The 19133-nt window shown below is 43.0% G+C and overlaps 1 protein-coding gene across 1 annotated transcript in view; it reads right to left on the bottom strand.

Moving 5' to 3' along the window:
- TAF3 (TAF3 RNA polymerase II, TATA box binding protein (TBP)-associated factor, 140kDa) overlaps positions 1 to 18146 on the bottom strand; it is a 29971-nt gene extending 11825 nt beyond the window's left edge. The window contains exons 1-2 of the mRNA XM_009872100.1: positions 16311 to 18146; positions 11359 to 11441 (exon numbers count right to left, since the gene is read on the bottom strand). Of these exons, the coding sequence (XP_009870402.1) occupies positions 11359 to 11441; positions 16311 to 18146 (1919 nt within the window). The remainder of the gene's footprint in view (positions 1 to 11358; positions 11442 to 16310) is intronic.
- Positions 18147 to 19133: the final 987 nt, after the last annotated feature.

Genomic DNA, 19133 nt, shown 5'->3' with positions numbered 1-19133 from the left:
CTAATGATCCCTCACCCACTTCATGCACCTACCGCAGCGATACACCTACTGATCAGCTCTTTACTTCTGGCTGAAGATCCTATCGGTACACTTCAAACGCAAAACCTCAACTGCAGTTCTTGGTTTACTGAATTAAATACCCTTTCCCCTTCTATCCAAGGGGATCAAGTTCATTCCGGACAATCACCAGAACCTCATTTGTACTTACGCAGTGCTTCAACCTTACTGTCGACAAAACGTGCCAGTGTTCTATCTCCTTCTGTGACAAAATTTTGAATGAAATTATTAAATCATACCAGTCCTAAAAGACATCCTTGAGCACGTTCACTAGTAACCTCCTCTCTGGTTAGATAAGCTCTCTTACAACTCTCAGTCGCTATCTCCCTTTGAGCGAGTTCCTTACTGCTGAGCAGCTCCCCTGCTAATCCCGTCTTTGCCAGCTTCCCTATGAATGCCCTGTGTGATAGTATTAAATGTTTTCCTGAAATCCAGTTCGAATTTGCCATCTTTTATTCATCCAGAAGAGAGCATTCCTTCTTCCAACGGTAGGACAGATGTCAACTTTATTCCAGCTATGCACGTGTGAGTGTCTCACCTCTCCTGAATCACAGCTGGGGTTTTCCTCTGGAGGGGAAGCGATCCGATCCCACACCCAGAACTCCAGGCCAGAAAAAAATCACTCCAGAGGACGGGGTGGAGGCACCTGCTCTCAGTATCCGTGGTGGAAACGGAGATCGAGAGGCCCAGCACAAAATCAGCCATTGCCAGCCGGGTGAATTGCAGGAATTGCCAACTGGAGTAGGCTAACCTAGAAAATCAGTCACTTTATCGAAGATTGATATCAAGCCTGTTGGTCTGTTTTACTTCCGTTTCGTGTCTTATTCCATTACCCTCAAGCCTTTAATCAGCTCTTCCTCCAAAATCTGTTTTATAATTACGTGCATTGCTGTCATCGGGTGTCTAGATAACCTTCCCTTTCTTTCCTTCTTCATCACTTTTTTTTATTCTATTGTTTATTATTAAAATTAGACTTACTAAACAATGCATTTTAAAATAAAAAGAAGTGTATTAAAAATTATTTGCCACTGCATCCACTTCTAGAACTTGGAAGAAAGATTCCATGAAAGTCCCTATATTTTGCTTCCCAATTCATTATGGTTAACTTCCACTGCTGTCAACCTACTGCTGTTACCCACCTTGTCCCAGACCTCAGTAAAGGAGAGAATGAACGGAGGATCATAAGAAAAGTACTCTTTCTGTTCTTGCCTCATACCTGTATTATCCTTCATTTTCTCCCTGTCCTCATCAACATGGTCCTCCTTCTTCTCTTCTTTTCCTACTTGCTCAGTATCCTTTGCAGTATTTAATTCTGCTTGACTTCTGCCAAGCCTGACTTCTCCTCCACAGTCTTTTGCCTTGAGGACGTAACTTCTTTGCTAACAGTCATTGTCTCCCAGAGGTATGGTGCTTATTCCCAACGTCCTTTTAGAAGGCCTTAATCACACAAGTCACTCTGTAGTCGTTTTGCTACAAATGCCTCGTTCCCACAGGCAGAAACCACCACTTTTGAATCCATTAGGTCTTCATCCAGCTGACATTTCTAGGTAACTCCTTTGCTTTATAGACATTTGCACTCTTGGAATTGAATTACAGGTTTTCTACTGTTTATTTTTCCATTACTTTAACCAAAACAAAGTTCTTCCCTTGGCCTCCGCCCTCTGTATCTGTTACACCAGGGTATTTCTCCCAACAACCACAAACACTTTTCTGCCCATGACTCCTGAATCTCCCTCCCGTTCTTTCTCACCGTCCTGACTTAGATCTCCGGATGGTTCATCGCCAGTCCGACAAAACAAAACCGAGCTGGTAGCATGGCGTCTTGGTATCTTTCATCTTCTTTCCTCTCTTATCATCAGTAACAAACAGCTCAGAGCTTCGATGCGAAAACCACCTGGCATTATCCCCTTCTGCTGAGCTCTCAACAGCAAAACCAGAAGCTGGTAAAACACGTTTATGCCAGTGAGCTCTTTGCAAACTTTCTCTTACGTGTTCCTTGCAAACTGCCTTTTATTGGCATTTGTTCTGGGAAATGTTACGGGATACGTGATCTAGAAGCTTGCTCATAAACCAGTCCTACATCTACTCTCTTTAATGGGAACTGGTGCAGAATATGAATTTGTTAACTACCAGAAAATTATGCCGGCATGGGTTTAGAAACCTCTAAAACTGTGATTTCCAGCTTGTTCCTGAGGAATGTTTTTTGAAAGAACCAGGTGACCCAGTCTGTCCTGAACTTAGAGGCTCTGTACAGCTACAGAGCAACTGCTCACAGGACAACTCTACTAAATTCAGGTAGGACCATCTTCTTCTTTTGTGTCTACAGGTGGCTCCTTCTCTATGGTCCTCTTGTCCACATCCAGCTCCCAGGAACTATAACATGAATCCTCAGGTATACACGGTGTCCTCACTTTTGTTTAAAAACTAACTTCACTAAAAGGGTGAATAAAAAGAAGCACCCCTGTCAAAGCCAAGAACAAATCAGTACCCTTCTTTTGCAGTCATCTTCTAGGGAAACCAAGTCTATTTTTTAAACAAATACTCATCTGCCTTTCTAATCTTTCACACATATTTGATTGGTTTCTGTTGTGCTTTATAAGGGCAGCTGCTCATGCCCATTTACACAAGCAATTTGCTGATGTGTCTGAACATGCCTGAAGTAATTTTTTTTTTTTAATTGCGGTATACAGTATACAATTTCTTTTTTTTTACTCTTGAGAAATAAGCAGCAAAATCAAAGAATCTCACAGTAAGTTGTTTTGTTTTCTAATGACTCAAGCCTTTTTATGGATTCACTTTTGGAGTCATCATCCAATGTGGCCAGCAGCAAAATGAAAATAATTTGCCACAGCCTACCACCTACCATAAACAGGATGAATAATTAGTTGGGGTGGCTTCAGTAATTAAAAAAAAAAGAAGAAAAAAGCTAAAGACTACATCTGAAGTTGGAAATAACTCACAGTCAAGGAAAAAAAACCCCTCTTCTAAATCACCTCTAGAATTATAAACAAAAATGATCATTTCTTGGTTTTGGTAAAAGGGATATGGTATTCTTCACGACTTTTTCATGCAAAAGCCGCAATCCTGCAGCAAGGGAGAGGCTGGAGAACCTCTACTGAAGTGAACGAGACTTTTGGATGGATACAAGACCACACATGGGGATTCTACTGCAGGATCGGGGCCAATATGTTACACCGAAGAAGAACAATCAGGAAAGGGATATGAATCATACCCGAGACAGTATCTTCATTAAAATATATTCACCATTTTAAAAGGCATTGAAAACCAGTCCTCCAGCTCTTATCATTTAAAAGACTACAGAACAGAAAAATGTGCGTATGTATACACGCACACAAAGATTTATGAAAGCTGTAAAGATCACTGGAATTCCTGAAGCGCACCTCGGCAGCCTCGGAGAAGAGCAAGATCATTTTTCATTACTCTGCCTCCTCACTTAGGTGGTCTATTGATCATATCAAGAACAGATTTCACCATTACACGCTCCTTCCCGTCTTACAGCAAGAGTTGGATTGACACCCAGAGCGACAATTCTGTTAACGCGCGGTTAAACACCGTTTTCCTCCACCAAGTGCTTCGCTGTAAAATAACTGAGATACCCATTAGTCCTGCAATAAACACGGACAGCCCAGACTCTGTTGTTTCATCTTCCTGAACGGTGGTTTGCCCTTCTATGTTTTTCTCCCCCAAGTATCACTTTTTCCCTCCTCTTTTAATTCCACAATAAGTTCTCCTCGGGAGCTTTCTGTTAAATAAGCAACGTCTCGCAGGGTAACCAACACCGCCCACAGCTGTGCCCCACAATAGCCCCATGCTGCTTGCATTACGTCTTTTGGAGGATTTGGTCACGGTGCCTTAACTGCTCCAAACACTGCTCTTATTCATAAAAACGTGCGGAAGGAGGGGCTTCCAGCAGGATTCCTTTACCTGTTTCCCCACCACAAAACAGTGAAATAAATGGAATGGGTCATGAGCTACTTGGCTGGTAATGCAAACCTACGGCTCGACAAGTCAATAAAAAGCCAATCCTTTCCTCCCCAGCCACACGTAGGGAGCCAAGGCTAGAGGCAAACAATTTGGATAGGCCTACACAGGGAGGTTAATGAACCCCATTATTCAGCTATTGTGGGCAAACACTCTGAAGACGGTAATCTAAATTATCGAAGTCTGAGTAGCTCTCCACTAAATAGCACCCAAAGTTCAAAAGTTGCTTCACACGGTCGGATTTATCCGTGCAAGAACAACCCTAGGAAAAATTAAAGCTCCTGAATATCCACCCAAGATGATACTGTAGAGATAAGATGCCTTCTTGGAAACTACACAGGGCAGAATTCTGATTTAATGGAAGCTAGTAGTGAAGTCCCATCTTAGATGTCCAGTTTTTCTTCCACAACTCAAACAGGAGTTTTGAAAAAAATACATATTCATGTTACAGCAGCAACTACAGATCCCCAGGGAGCTTGGGAGAACAGCAACACAGTCCTTGTTTACTTTCTTGTAGGTCAATAAAAAGCTATTGGTGGATTTGCTAATACCTTCTTCTTCTCCCTTGGGGCCATTAGCTTTATAAAATCTGGCTGTGTATGCGTGTGCAGTTTTCCCAAGAAAATTCAATCTCTGGAGAGCTTGTGGCTCAAGTATTACGTAAATTAATATTATTGCAGATAAAGATCCATCATTTAGGCATCTGTATTTTTTCAAGAACGTTACCCTATAATTAACTTGGTGGTAACTCTGCATGTGGCAGGTTAGATAATAAAGTTTTACAGAATTTAGAAAAAATACGAATAAAGATCTTCTCTTGTCCACCTGTGGTTGCACTTCAAATAATGAATTTCTAAGAGCAAGCAGCAGTGATGTCCCAAATCATGTAAATTTATGAAAAAGGAACTCCTCCAATAGTCCAGCTGTGTTTCAGGTAGGGTAAGAGCTCCAACAAGGAGATTTTCTCAAGCTGCATTCCCTCTCAGGCTTCCATTTTTCCAGACACATGTGACTTGGCCAGTTTACAAAAATACGTGCTATGAGCACCTTACTGTGGCAGAAGTTCTCAGATGGATGATCACAGAAATTCAGTGTAATAAACCAGAGAGCAATAGAACCATAGAACCACAGAACGCGTTGGGCTGGAAGGGACCTTTAAAGGTCATCTAGTCCAACCCCCCTGCAGTGAGCAGGGACAGGTTAGTTCCTAGGTCCTAAAACTATGCTTCACATCTACCGGTCACAAAATAATTTGCCACTTGATTTTGAGAATCCCTAAAAAGCGTGTCAGCTATCACGCAGCTGAGGGAGCCTCCAACGGAAGGGAAGTCAGGTCGTGGGACTGGTCATGTCCTACCAAGCCATAAAAAGCCTTAGTGGAGTCCATTAAAGATCTGGATAACAAAACCTTTTCTAGCCCTTTTAGGATTTTATTTTACAATCCACAGGTTATTTAATATACATTTTTTAGAGTCACAGACATATCTAAGCATGTGTGCCATCTGGTTTTGGAGAAAATTGCCTACCTACTCACTTTAAAAATATGTAAGACAAGGGGCAACTTCATTAGAGCAGCAGGTCAGGTTTACAAGTTAAACATTGTTAAAATACCCGTCTTTCCCCTTCTTGTGTCCAGTTTCCAAGTTTGCTGCTGATAGCAGAGCTATGATACAATGCGGTACGAGTCTGGAGCAAAAGTCTGAAATTTTAAGGTAAATCTGGAGACCCGATTTTACAAAAGAAATATAACAGCACCCAGTGAGTGGTATTCTGCTTTTTGGTCTGGCACTAGCACCAGAAGCTATATGTTTTTTTCTTAAAAGCTGTATTTAAATGTAGAAGAAATTTATCTGAAGTATCAAAAATTACAGCATGTACTTTTCCTGAAGTTTATGTCAACTGCGGTAGTAGCTGGAATGTCAACACGTTTCATCAGCTCACATGGATGAAAAATTATCAAGCTTAAGAAAAATAACTAGACAAAACGAAACCATGATGCAATTGAATAAAAGTATTAAATTCTGCTCATAATTTGAAGTTGATTTTAAATTTAAAAGTCTATACTAACTGGTTTTTTGTTTGTTTTTATAAAAGAAGATAGCATCTCTAGTTCCTTCCTATACTAACTCAGTTAGCAATCTACCTTGATAACACTGGAGTGGAAAAAACCCCAGTGAAAATCCCTTCCAACATATCATTCAAATCATATCTAAAAAGGTGGTCATAAATATTTTAGAAGCCAAGCAAACCAATAAGAGCTGGGCCCATTAAGGATAAGATCTTTTACAACAAATTAAATAAAACAATTTATTGAAGCCTGGACTTGAGATAAACTAGATTTACTAGCTGACCTTTTATTCATTTAAAGAACAAAATTAGCTCTAATTGCATTAGAATGGAATCCAGTAAATTTCTTCTAATGTGGCATCCATGCAAGTATTGCTGTAATTGTTTACAACAAAGATGGAAATGCTTTGATTATAATCTACTTTCTTCTTGTTTTACTGTGCAGTTAAAAACCTTGCAAAAAAAAACCCCTAAAGTACAACAGTTTTTCCAATATTGGTTCATCAATCCTTCGGTGATGGTACATTTTCGTGTCTATTAAGCTAACGTTATTAATAGCTGTCTCTTTTGAGCTGATGTGTGTCGTAAGAATATTTGCACAGCAGACAAGCTCAAACGCAGGAATCCAGAAGGAATACGCACTCACAGAAACAAGAAAAGAGACTTTTCTGCCACTATCACCGCTGCTTTGTCTGTTGGTCCAGGCAGGGGAGACAAGAAGTGAAATTACGGAGAATAAACTGCAAATGGCTACACTGCAAAGACATTTTCCTCACCACTGCTGCCTTATTTAAGTAACCTGGTGTTGCTCTTGCTGTGCCGTGTTGTGGTGCGACGCAAATCTCCATTTCAAGCACCTGACACGTTTTCTTCAGACACCTGAAAGGCTTTGTGGCCTCACCTAGATCAGTAAGGATGTTTTATATTAAGTTTCTCCCAAACAAACCAACCTCCAGTTGAACAGATACTTAAGTATTTCCAAAAGCCTCCAAAGAGCTCTTCCCTCTCCCAGAGGAAACTGAAATAACTTATGACACCATCTGGTTTTAACTCCTCGAATTCTATGAAACCCTCCAAATTTTTCTTACACCTTCCCACAGGTTCGCATGGCAAGGTTTCCATAGTGAAGGAGTTACAGGGGTGGTTTCTGTGAGAAGCTGCTAGAAGCTTCTGCTATGTCCAATAGAGCCAATGCCACTGGCTCCAGCTGCTGGCCAAAGCCGAGCCCATCCGTGATGCTGGGAGCACCTCTGGGATAATATATTTAAGGTGAAAAAGCCAATTACTGCACATTTGCAGCTGGAGAGAGGAGTGAGAATATATAAGAGAAACAACCCTGCAGACACCAAGGTGAGTGAAGGAGCAGGGGGAGGAGGCACTCCAGATATCTGAGCAGATTCCGCTGTGAGGACCCCACGTCAGAGCAGGTGGATGCCTAAAGGAGGCTGTGACCCTGTGGGAAGCTGGTGCTGGAGTAGGCTTCTGGCAGGACCTGTGGATGCTGTGAGAGAAGCCCAGGCTGGAGCAGGTTTTCTGGCAGGACTTGTGACCCTGTGGGGGCCTCATGCTGGAGCAGCCTGTTTCTGAAGGACTGCACCCCACGGAAAGGAGCCATGCGGGAGCAGTTCATGAAGAACTGTAGCTCATGGGAAGGACCCACATTAGAATCATAGAATCTTATCAGCTGGAACAGACCTAGAAGATCATCGAGTCCAGCCTTTGTCCCAGACCTATCAACCGGCTAAACGATGTCCCCCAACGCAGCATCCACCCGTCTCTTAAACGCTTCCAGGGACTCTCCCTGGGCAGCCTGTTCCAATGCCTGACAACCCTCTCAGTAAAGAAATTTTTCCTAATATCTAACCTGAACCTCTCCTGGTGCAACTTAAATCCGTTTCCCCTCGTCCTATCACTCTCCACTAGGGAGAAGAGCCCAACTCCCACCTCTCCACAACCTCCTGTCAGGCAGCTGTAGAGAGCGATGAGGCTTCCCCTCAATCTCCTCTTCTCCAGGCTAAACAGCCCCAGATCCTTCAGCCTTCCCTCATAAGACTTGTGTTCCAAGCCTTTTACCAGCTTGGCAGCCATCTCTGTACCCTCTCCAGCACCTCAATGTCCCTCTTGTAGTGAGGGGCCCAAAACTGGATGGACCACTCAAGGTGGGGCCTCACCAAAGCCAAGTACAGGGGCACGATCACCTCCCTGCTCCTGCTGACAACACCATTCCCCACATTAGAGAAGTTTGTGCAGGACTGTCTCCTGTGAGAGGGACCCCAAGCTGGAGCAGCGGAAGAATGTGAGGAGTCCTTCCCCTGAGAAGAAAGGAGCGGCAGAGAAAACATCTCATGAACTGACCACAACCTCCACGCCCCGTCCCTCTGCACTGCTTGGAGGGAGGATGTAGAGAAAATCAGGAGTAAAGCTGAGCCTGGGAAGAAGGGAGGGGTGGGGGGAAGGTGTTTTTAAGATTTCATTTTATTTATTCATTCAATTTATGGTAATAAATTAAACTAATTTCCCCAAATGGAGTCTGTTTTTAACCATGGTGGTAACTGCTGAGTGATCTTTCCCTGTCCTTACCTCGACCCATGAGCCTCCTGTCATATTTCCTCTCCCTTGTCCAGCTAAGGAGGGGAGTGACAGAGCAGCTGTGGTGGGCACCTTGTGTCCAGCCAGAGTCAACACCCTACAATGGCAATTTATGGTCTTGTCAAACAATTCCATACAGGTAAACTCCAAAGACACACTAACTGAAACACAACTTTTCGTATGGTAATCGCCAGATATTCAGAACAGATGAAACATAAGTTTAACTTTCTCTTACCATATCATGCCATAAAAGCTTTTGTTTCTGTCCGCTACAAGCTATTTGAAAGGTTTATGATCCTACTCTGGTATGACTTCAGAGGTCCGAGCCACACACATGCCTATGTAATGCTTTGCCTCAGAGCCATACCAGTCCTCTTCATAACGATCACAACACGTGAAAATTAAAATATGCTCTTAGTTTAGGCTGAACATTAATTGTTGAGGATGAAAGCAAAAGTGTTACTTAGAGTACCACAGCTCAACTGTGGGCCCTGCTGCATTAGATATTGACATTAGAAACACAAAACAGTTCCCAGACCCACATGGTGTGAACTGTATTTACTTGTGTTAATGGCATTTTTTTTCCTGGATTTTGCCTTGGAAAAAAATGACAAATCTTAAAAGCTATTACATAGCTCCCTAAGTTTCCCATCAGCCAGAAGGTGCTACTGGGTGATACAGTCACTACACCCGGGCAACTTTAGGGTGCCAGCACGGTGGGCAGTGAGGAGGTGCGTAAGGTAGAAAAGGGATATCAGTAAGCAAATAGAGATGGAATACTAATGACTTGAACCCTGCTTGGTCACGCATCCTAAAGCAATCTCAGGAATGAGTGTGATGTGGGGAAGATGAAGTTCTCCTCCTAGACCCACACAGATGCTGCAGAGAGCTGCAGCACGAGCCCTGTTTAGCATTTCCTACCAGCTGCCTCTAGGACTTCCCCAACCCTGAAGATCTCAGCCTTGGGGTTTAAATCTCTCCTAATTTCTCTAGAAACTCTGAACTAAGTCAGCTTTCTGTATGTCCCATCCTGGGGCCGCGGTTTAAACTCTAGGCTCCCCCATGCTAAGGATCACAACACCTGAGGTCCTCAGTTGGAGGTACTGAAGATGCGCAGAAGAAACTGGGAGGGAAGCGAGTTTCCCAAAATGCCATAAAATATGTCAGTATCTCTGAGCTTCTTCAGACTGGCAGGGCTGCTGATGACGTACCCATATGATTTGTAGCAAGCAGAAGGAGTCTGAAGTCCCCTCTGAAAATGTGTGTGGGTATGAGAAAGACTGGGGTGAGGTAAGATGGGAAGCAAAGTCAACTCAGGTGCTAAAATACAGCCTCAGAACTTCAGAAGTTCTGCCTTGAAAACATGACTTCATTTTCCCCATATAAACACTTGCATTGTCCTTGAAAAAGAGGAGTTTAAAGGTATCCACAGCCCCTCAAGGAGAAAAATAGCTTTGTGGGCTTTAAAAGGATCGTCTGTTCACTTGTGCACATTCAAATTTGCACAGCACAGAGACAACTGTTCTGAGAAAGTTGGAGCTTTCGTACAGCAATCTCAAGCACCGAAATTCTAGATCACACTCAAATATTGTGAAAGGAAGAAAGCGGAAACGGTTGAAGAGCAGGAAAAAGCCCTGATATTTGGGGTGGGGGTGTTTCATAGAAACCACGAAATGACTGAAGTCATGTAGCAACTTCAAACCAGTAAAAGTCACGGTTACCTACCGAGGAGGAGTAAGACAGCACAAAAAGAACAATCATCAAAGATGTCATTTAACTTATAAAGCGGAAAAACTAACGATTAGGAGATAGAGTTCAGAACGGCTATAAAAGAGAAACAATTACATCAGCGATATTTAACGTGATGAATGGAAATAAAAAATCTGTTTGGTGCTCACGTTTACCATCAAACATGAAAGTGCGCTCTGCACGGTGAAAAACCTGATTAAAAGAAACCCTTCACGTACAACACAGGACCAGCCTAAAAGGCCCAGTGAGGCCCGGCTTCCCCAGCCTCTCCAGCCACCTGTTTATGCTGTGTGATCTCAGGATAGGGATCATCCTATTTACACTCATACAGTACAAAGTAACTACTATTTGTACAGCAGCACCCAATAATTAGGGAGCTAATGAACCAACATTTGAAATGTGTTAGGTACACTCATGAATAACCATCAACAGTTATAATAAAACAGACACCTATAAAGGAATTTCAGCTGTTACGTTTTAAAGCATAAGGCAACTGCCAGCTGAAGAGCGTTACGAAATTTAGCTGTAGGTTACACTAGGGATAACCACCCATTATGGAAACCTCACTAAATGTCACTGGAGGCATCACATGAGTCTAGATGGAGTCTTGCAATCCACGCCCTAGAAAGGCAAGGAGTGAGAAACACAGCCGAATGGACAGAAGATGATGGCTCCCACTCCAAGAGCAGAAGAAAAAGGGTAAAAACGTTCACAAAGTTTCTGTTGGTAAGTGCTCTGAGCTTCCATTAGAACAGTCGAAAGATGTCATAGCTGTATGTATGTCATTTGCCACTGATTTTTAAGCATTTCCCATTGAAAATAAGAGGTACCACAAGTGACAGGGGATGAACTGTGGTAAGGATCCACCACGCAGGTGGATTTATTTGTACTTACATCTTGTCTTGCCCTGCACCCACTCTTAACGTCAGCCGAGGAATAACCGGTGATGGAGCCGGAACAACTGGTTCCACCTTTATCTGTACAAGGGAACACAATCATCAATCAAAGACTGCAAGCAGACTCCCAAAATATATGAATTACATGAAGTTAACCAAAGAGAGTACATAGGCTTAATGAGACAGACCTGTGACAGACTGATCACCGCTCGCTCACGCTTTGTGCTGTGGTCAAGAGTTTGTTGGGAGCTCCCAACCACAGCAAATCAGAAATATGAATTCTAGACTAAGAATTTAATTTGGAATTTCACTGGATTTTTACTTGCTCATACACTTTGTTAGCAAGTCTTCCTGATTTAGTATTTTTCCAGACACACAAACCCACCCAGTATGTTTCTAAACAACGACATGAAATGCTTTGACCTCAGTACTGAAACCTGGTAGGTACCCATCGGTGTGTGCATTTTTTCCCTGATATTTAAATTTGATTATTTCTCAGGTTGACTACACAAATGTACTGTGACCCTCTCGAAAGATTAGACACAAAAGAAGCACACAAACCCCAAGCACCAACACTGAATAGTTTAAGAAAGTGCTTATCCACATCGCTATAACAGAATCACTGCTTTTTAATGCAATTAAGCTGAGGTTTCTAACGGCTATTTTTCACATGGCCTGATTTCCAACATCAGTATCCAGTGGAGTTTAGACCACTTGATTATGTCCTTAAATTCTTTGAACCAGTATCTGTCAAAATTACCAACTCCCATTGAGCTACTGCTTTGTAAATCCCGTATAGAATCATCTCCGATTTAACAGCTGACACTGTAATGAATCTCCACACATAAATCGCTCAACTCACACCCATATCTACAAGAAGTGTACATACATTATATATATATTTAGAAAGAGAGGGAGACTGATCTCATTTTGAGCTGTATTTCATGAAACAACTACTTAGCTGAATTGGGTCCAGGAACTTAAGCAAAAATAGAACTTACGTAAAAATAGTGCGCGTACGCTCAACTGAAACCCAGAGCAACTCTCAGCTGGAGAAATCTGTTTTAAAAAGCTTTCATAAGGAAAGGGAGGGCAAACAATCATTTCAAAGCACAGAGAGCAGCGCAGGAGACACCAGGCTGGAGCGAGAGGACTCAGTTAGGACTTACATTGAGGAACAGTAGTGACAAAGTCTCGTGCCACACACCTTGCCCAAGGAATCAGAGCTGCTCACTCGGAGATGTCTCCTCCAGAAAGAGGAAGGCTGCAGCCTGAGGAGGATTTCTGTTTTGACACAGTGAACCATGCTTTTCAGTAAAGCTCTCCATGGATATGTATTAGCCTACTCCACAGGCCTCTCTCAACACTTTTGTTCATAGAACACAACTTTTTGTTATTCCACTACCCTGGAGCGTTGCAAGAGCTTTTGTCCTCTGGAGCTCCTAATGCCTGCAACCATTTCACTGCCTCGTAACTGCCTTCCTGGCATCTTAACCTGTGGCATCGAACACTGGCTAAGGGAAACGGGATTGAACCCTGGTACAGGAGGCTCAGACACATGGCTCTGAACCAATTATCTCACCTCTTTTCCTGCAGGTTTCTCCTCCTTCCACACTGCCTGTTTTGAGTACAAAGCTTCCTAGGCCAGGCACTGCTGCTTGGCTTCCAGCACACAGCACAGAAAGAAGCCCACGTCATCGTCCTTTCTATAAAGGTCCTTTGCATTATTATTACCTGCATACCAGCAAAGATGTTCTAAACAGCAGTGGTGTGGGCTCATGCGGGCACAAGAAAAGCACATAAAACATTTCTTTATGCCCAGCTACCAACATCGCAGTCTGTCGGGAGAGGAAAGCTCAGCTCCAAAACAATCCTGAATATTGACTTTCGAAACGAGAGGGAGCATCTTCCTACAGCACGGGTTTGTGTGTAGGGTTTGTCTGCCTGGAGCAGAGAGAAAATTCAGGAGCATTCACAGGAATAACCTGCACAGCTTGGTCTTCCTCTACGTGGATGACTGGATTTTGATTCAGGAGTAAGGGCAGTTTATTTTGGGGCAGGTCTGGCAAGCCCTGCCCCGATGCAAGGTCAGCTCCACTGCTCCCGAAGCAGTTCCTCAACTACTTTAGTTTAGGGCTCAGCGTATTAAGGTTAGCTGAAATTGGGTCAGCAGCCGCTTCCGTGAGCTGCTCAGTCCCTCCTCCAGCACACCCGGTAATCTCCCTAGTACAAGTGGGGTGTAACTGCTTCAAGCTGTAGTACACGCAAGGGAGCATCCCAGCTCACCGGCTCCTTTTCTGGCTCCAAGGGCAGCACCCCAACACTTACAGGGGAGCATAGAGCTGCAGGCAAGCCCAGAGCAAACGCTCCTCTTCCTCAGTGCCACCAGTGAATGCTTACAGCACGCAGCCTTCAGCTTCTGCTTTCTGCCGTTTCCATGTTTCCCAACAGCTCGGGGCAAAATTTTCGGGAAAACTTGATAAAAAGCTTCAATTCCCCAACAGGATGGGAAGGACACTTAGGTAATTACTCCAACAATACTCAAAAATGGAAATGTTACCATTGTGTCACTCTTTTGAGGAAGTATAGCAATATTAGAAACAGAAATCTAGTGTTTTCTACCGGCCTTCGAGAGCTGAGGCTGCAGTTAGCCCACAAACTCATCTTCCAGGTTGCGCTTACGCCTCCGACGCAGCCGCGCCGGGGCAGGTTTAAGCATCCGAGTGGTAACTTGATCATTTGCTCTTACAGCACGACTGCTGGCTAAATAAGTAATTGTGTGATCTAAAAGCTAAATTAAGGAAACATGTACTTTTAGGGGTTAAAATGAAAGAGCAGCATTCTGGAGTAATACTGGGAATTGGGGCCAGCAGAAGAGCATTTACAGTGGATTACTAAGCTTCCCAAATCACCAAAGAGGTAAAGTCCAGCAATATAAGACTCCTTTGTAGCTAACTAAAAATACATTGTCAGTGGATTTGTCCAGTTTTATGTATAAGCAATACTTCTTTCACCTGAACTAATACTAGTAGTCATATAAGCCCCTTATTGCCATGTGCTGCATTTTTTTTGCTAATCTTCAAGGATTTAGCTTCTTTGCCACATACCTCAGGGCACCAACTGATAAAGCTCTAACTCTCCATTTTTCCAGGACACCAGCAGTGCGGCCTTGCAAAAAATGAAAATCGCTCAAGAGATTTAAAGGGGAAATTTATTTTTTAAAATCCTGACTTGCAGCAAAGAGGTGGATTTAAAAAAAGCTTATCTATCAAGAATCAGTTTAAATTTTAATTCTATCTGGGGAGTCTTTCAGGCATTCTAGCTTTAAAGTTTATCTTTTGACAGGGACTTTTTGCCAAGGTAATGGGCAGCTTTGTCAATTTAATTTGCCCAAGTTTTTATTACCACTGAACTCCTTTTCCTAATATATATATGTTCAGTCTATACCCAAGCTTTACAAGTTTGTATTTGTTTGTGTGTCTGTTCTATTGCTCTAAAGCAAACCAGATACAGAGATTTACAGAAGAAATGCAAAATCGAATGTACGAAAGCCAAGCAACTAGTCTCTATTTTATAAACACAGGTATTTAACTTCAAAATCTCTGCAGAAATTAGCAATTAACTATTGGCAAAACATCACAGGCATGAGGGGGCAAACAGACAAAACGGGGAATCCGTGGAAGCGTTGCTGCACTCTAAAACCAGACGTTAAATTAACGCAGACGGCTGGACCATCACCCAGGTTCTGCACTGAAAAACCATTTGCCAACTTAAAAGATGTCAAGGTGTGAAACCAGCAGTTCCTTTTCAAGCCCAGCAGGTAGCACGCCAGGGTGCAGTGGCAAAAAAAGGGAAGTGAGGAATGTCTCAAAGCTGAGCTTGTACGAACTCAGCATTACACACAAAGCAGGATGCAAAGAGCATCTTGGTAAAACCAGAACTTAAACGGTGCTTCCTAATGCTAAGGATAGAGATTTAGGAAATCCTGTATCCAAGGTTATCATGTATGAAGACAATCTCTTTCTTTTCTTCTTTTTTTCTTTTTTTTTTTCATCTAACAATTTAATGTATATTATAAGGTGAAGTGACAGAAAATTAGAGCAAACCCTGAATTAGGGGAGCTGTTTCTAACGGGATTTCAAATCTGATAACATGCAAATATGCTGGTTTCATTTCTTAAATATTAAATATATTCTCGAGATTAGGTGATATTGGAAAGAAGAAATTATCTTTGGCTGATGTAAATCAGTAAGAGTTGCAGGAGTGGAAAGAGCTCAATCCACTTGAAAACTAGCTCTCCCCATCTCTCTCTCAAGCATAAGACTCAAAACGAAAGGTGACATTTGAACATTTAGACCATAACTTGCAAACAATTTTCTTACTTCAAACAAACCGGAACAGCAAGGGGGTGATCTTGCTAAGAGAAGATTCAGCAGCTCTTTTGAACATCTGAGATAACCAGTGGACTTGTCTATTTGAAGGCAGTCTGCTCCTCATTTCTATCCACCTGCTAATTTACAGACTGCTACAAGCTTTGAAATAATAGACCTTTAGAAACCAAATTTAAAGTTCATGAACGGCACACGGTTGTTGGCCCTACTAGTGGGAATCTACCGAAGAAAATTCTTGCACTGTATCGCTACGTACATGCATTGTACACGTGCTGTCGTTGAGTCTGAGCCCCAGCTTTTCAAAGGGAAAAGCAAGTGGAAGAAAACCAGACGGACAACCTCAAATTCACAAACTTCCATTATTCTGTCTTCCAAAAAGGTGGGACGAACCCTGAAACTCTTGGGGGATGTCTTCCTTGGAGTCATTCATTTTGAAAAACACCAAACCTGTAATCATGTATCTCCTCAAAGCTCTTACAACAACACTCAGCAACAACTGTAGGAATCCATGTGCATTTTTCAAGCAAGTATGCCACCCCAACTCATCTAAACAGCTTACCTTCTCATGTTTGTGTTTCTCCTTTTCCTTCTCTTTCTTTTCTCTTTCTTTCCTCTCCTTTTCCTTCTCTTTCTTTTCCTTCTCTTTGTCCTTCTCCCTTTCTTTCTTTTTCTTCTTCTCTTTTTTGTCTTTCTTCTTCTCTTTCGGTTTCTCTTTGTCCTCAAAGAGTTTTTCAGGAAGCATTGGAGACAAGGAAGGTAACATGCTGGGAAGCCTCATGGCAGTTGGTGTGCTGAACAAGGGCAAAGACATTTCTTTTGGAGATAACACAAGAGGTGCTGATGGAACCTTTATCTTATCTTCCTTACCCTTATCTTTAAGTTTCTCTTTGTCTTTCTTATCCTTGTCTTTTTTGCCTTTCTCTTTCTCTTTCTTTTTATCTTTATGTTTTTCTCTCTCTTTTTTGGTATTGCCATCTTTCAACTTTACTTTTGTGTCAGCATCCTCAAAGTCCTTTAGTTTGAATTTATAGGGATCAAGATCATCATCTTTGAGTAGTTCCTTCCACTGAAACTTTGCTTCCTTGTTTCCTTCCTTGTCTTTATCCTTCTCCTTGTTCTTCTCCTTCTCCTTGTTTTTCTCCTTGTTCTTCTCCTTATCTTTTTCCTTTTGCTTTTCTTTCTTCTTCATTTTTGTCTTCAGCTCCTTTTTCAATTTCTTCTTCACTTCTACTGATGAAGCCAACTTGGTTTTCTCCTCATAGACTTTGAGAAGAGGTTCTGGCGTTGGCGGCGAAGCAGAAGGAGAGGAGAAATAAGGGAAGTTGGTAGGTGGATTAGAAGGTGTCCCCATGTTTGCTTTTCGAATGACCTCATCAATTGAGTCATCCATTGTCCATGAAATGTCTGAACTTGAAGTCCCACCTGAGGGAGGTATTGGCGTTGCTCCTGCCTTATTAGCATTGTTGGCAGAAACGGAGGGTTTAGGCGTCGTAGTCTCTGAAACAGAAAGTCTTTTAGGACTGGTGAAAATTTCCCCTTCGGATTCGGATCCAGAGGAAAACTCGAAGGGATCCGGCTCTCGTTCTGCACACGCACGAGCGATCACAGCGTCAATCGAGTCATCAATGGTCTTGTCCATTACTGGTCCTTTCTTAGCCTGGTTTTCAATGTTTGGCTTGGCGGCAGGCTCAGGTGGCGTCTGCCCTTGTTTCACTTGAATGTTTTCCTTTCCTATCTTGTCACTTAACGCAGCCAGAGGGGTTCGACTTGGTGGTGTTTCAGGCTTGACAGGAGGTTGGGGAACATGAGCAGGAACCTTTGGACTTTTAGGACTTTTTGGACTCTTGGCTCGACCCGGTGACTTCTTTTCTTTGGATCCAGTTTTTGGTGAACGTATGGGACTTCCAGTTACCACTGGTGAAGGCGTAGTTTTAGGTGATTTTGTCTTCTGGCCCGGAGAACTTGTTTTGGACTTTGTTTTGGGTACAAACGGCTTTGCTTCTAAAGTTTTGGGGGCTGGCACTTGCGATTTTGCAATGGGAGCCAACATCGGTGGTTCTGGTGAAGGAGGGGCTAAGTCTGTACTGTCCTGAACATGAACTGGGGAGAGCATCGGTGGTACTTTTTGAGTGTTGATTGAGCTAAGAGGCTCACGCGGTTCCAAAGCTCCATCCAAGGTGTCCCCTTTGGAAACAGAGAGCTTTGGCCGTTTCACAGGAGGAAATTCCTCAGCATCAGGACTTTCTAAGGGTCTCTTGCTCAAGTAGTTCTCATCATTAATTGCCTCATCCTCTTCCATGTCTCCCTCTTCTTCCAGCGGCACCTGCATGGCCTCTGCAGATGTACCTCCATCGGTGGGCACTTGCTCCTCTTCCTCTTCTGCAACAAAGAACATTTTAAAAAAAAAGCATTAGAAGAATTAAAAATGTGTTTTACAGAAAAAAACGAGCATCAGACCAGATGCGCACACGTATCTCGGAGATCTCAGAGAACCGGCCACCTCACAGCTTCCTGCTGCTGTGCTCAGAAAACGTGGCATCTCCTCCGTCCTGCATCAGCCACCAGCACGACCGCGATGCTGCTGCAAAGCATAAAAAATAAAATTCACTGGAGTTAGCTGCCTTGTCTATGTACCACTGTCTCTGATAGCATCTGCAGGGTTTGCTGCACATTGATGCTATCTGTTACGAATGCAGGGGAACGCCGCAGCGTGCGTGCGTGTTGGTTCGGATCAGCAGCAGCCTCTGAAAGGCACCTGCCCCCCAGCGTCGCTCACTGCTCTTTCGTTTGAATCTCGGAGCAACCCTGCAGTGCACAACCCTGGAGTGCACACGGTGGCTTCCTGCTGTAGCGAAACTAAAATGAAATTGGTTGCCAGAGGAATGCACCTAACATGCTCCAGTTGCAAGCGGGCATTTGGGCTACGAGACCAAGAAAGCAGCTTTTGAAAATAAGATGAACTTGAAATGTGCAGAGTGTGGACATCAGGCATCGACTGTTTCAAGTCAGTGTGGACACCACCTGTGTGACTGTTCAATTTTTTTTTGTTTAATATCTACATGTCACACCACATTCAGTCACAGGCATGTGGTGCAGAGAGAGGAGAAAATTCACTTGAGGTCTCCTAGCAAATCCACGGCAGGTTTGAGAAGAGAACCTCTGATCTCCCCAAGCACAGTCAAGCACTTTATCCTCTTGGATACACTTCCTCACTTTCAAAATGGAATTATTCAAGCAGGAAAAAGGATTCTTAGTTTGGAATAAGAACGAGCACACTGGCATTAACCTGACACATTTATATTCGCTGTAATTACATCATTACACCTGTGCTGGCGAACATTCCTGTGTAGACAACCTCATTTCACTTTACCCCATGTCTCTG

This window comes from Apaloderma vittatum, unplaced genomic scaffold (genome assembly GCF_000703405.1).
Source record: "Apaloderma vittatum isolate BGI_N311 unplaced genomic scaffold, ASM70340v1 scaffold11046, whole genome shotgun sequence".
NCBI classification, from domain to species: Eukaryota; Metazoa; Chordata; class Aves; order Trogoniformes; family Trogonidae; genus Apaloderma; species Apaloderma vittatum.
This window is presented reverse-complemented; position numbering and strand designations above follow the sequence as displayed.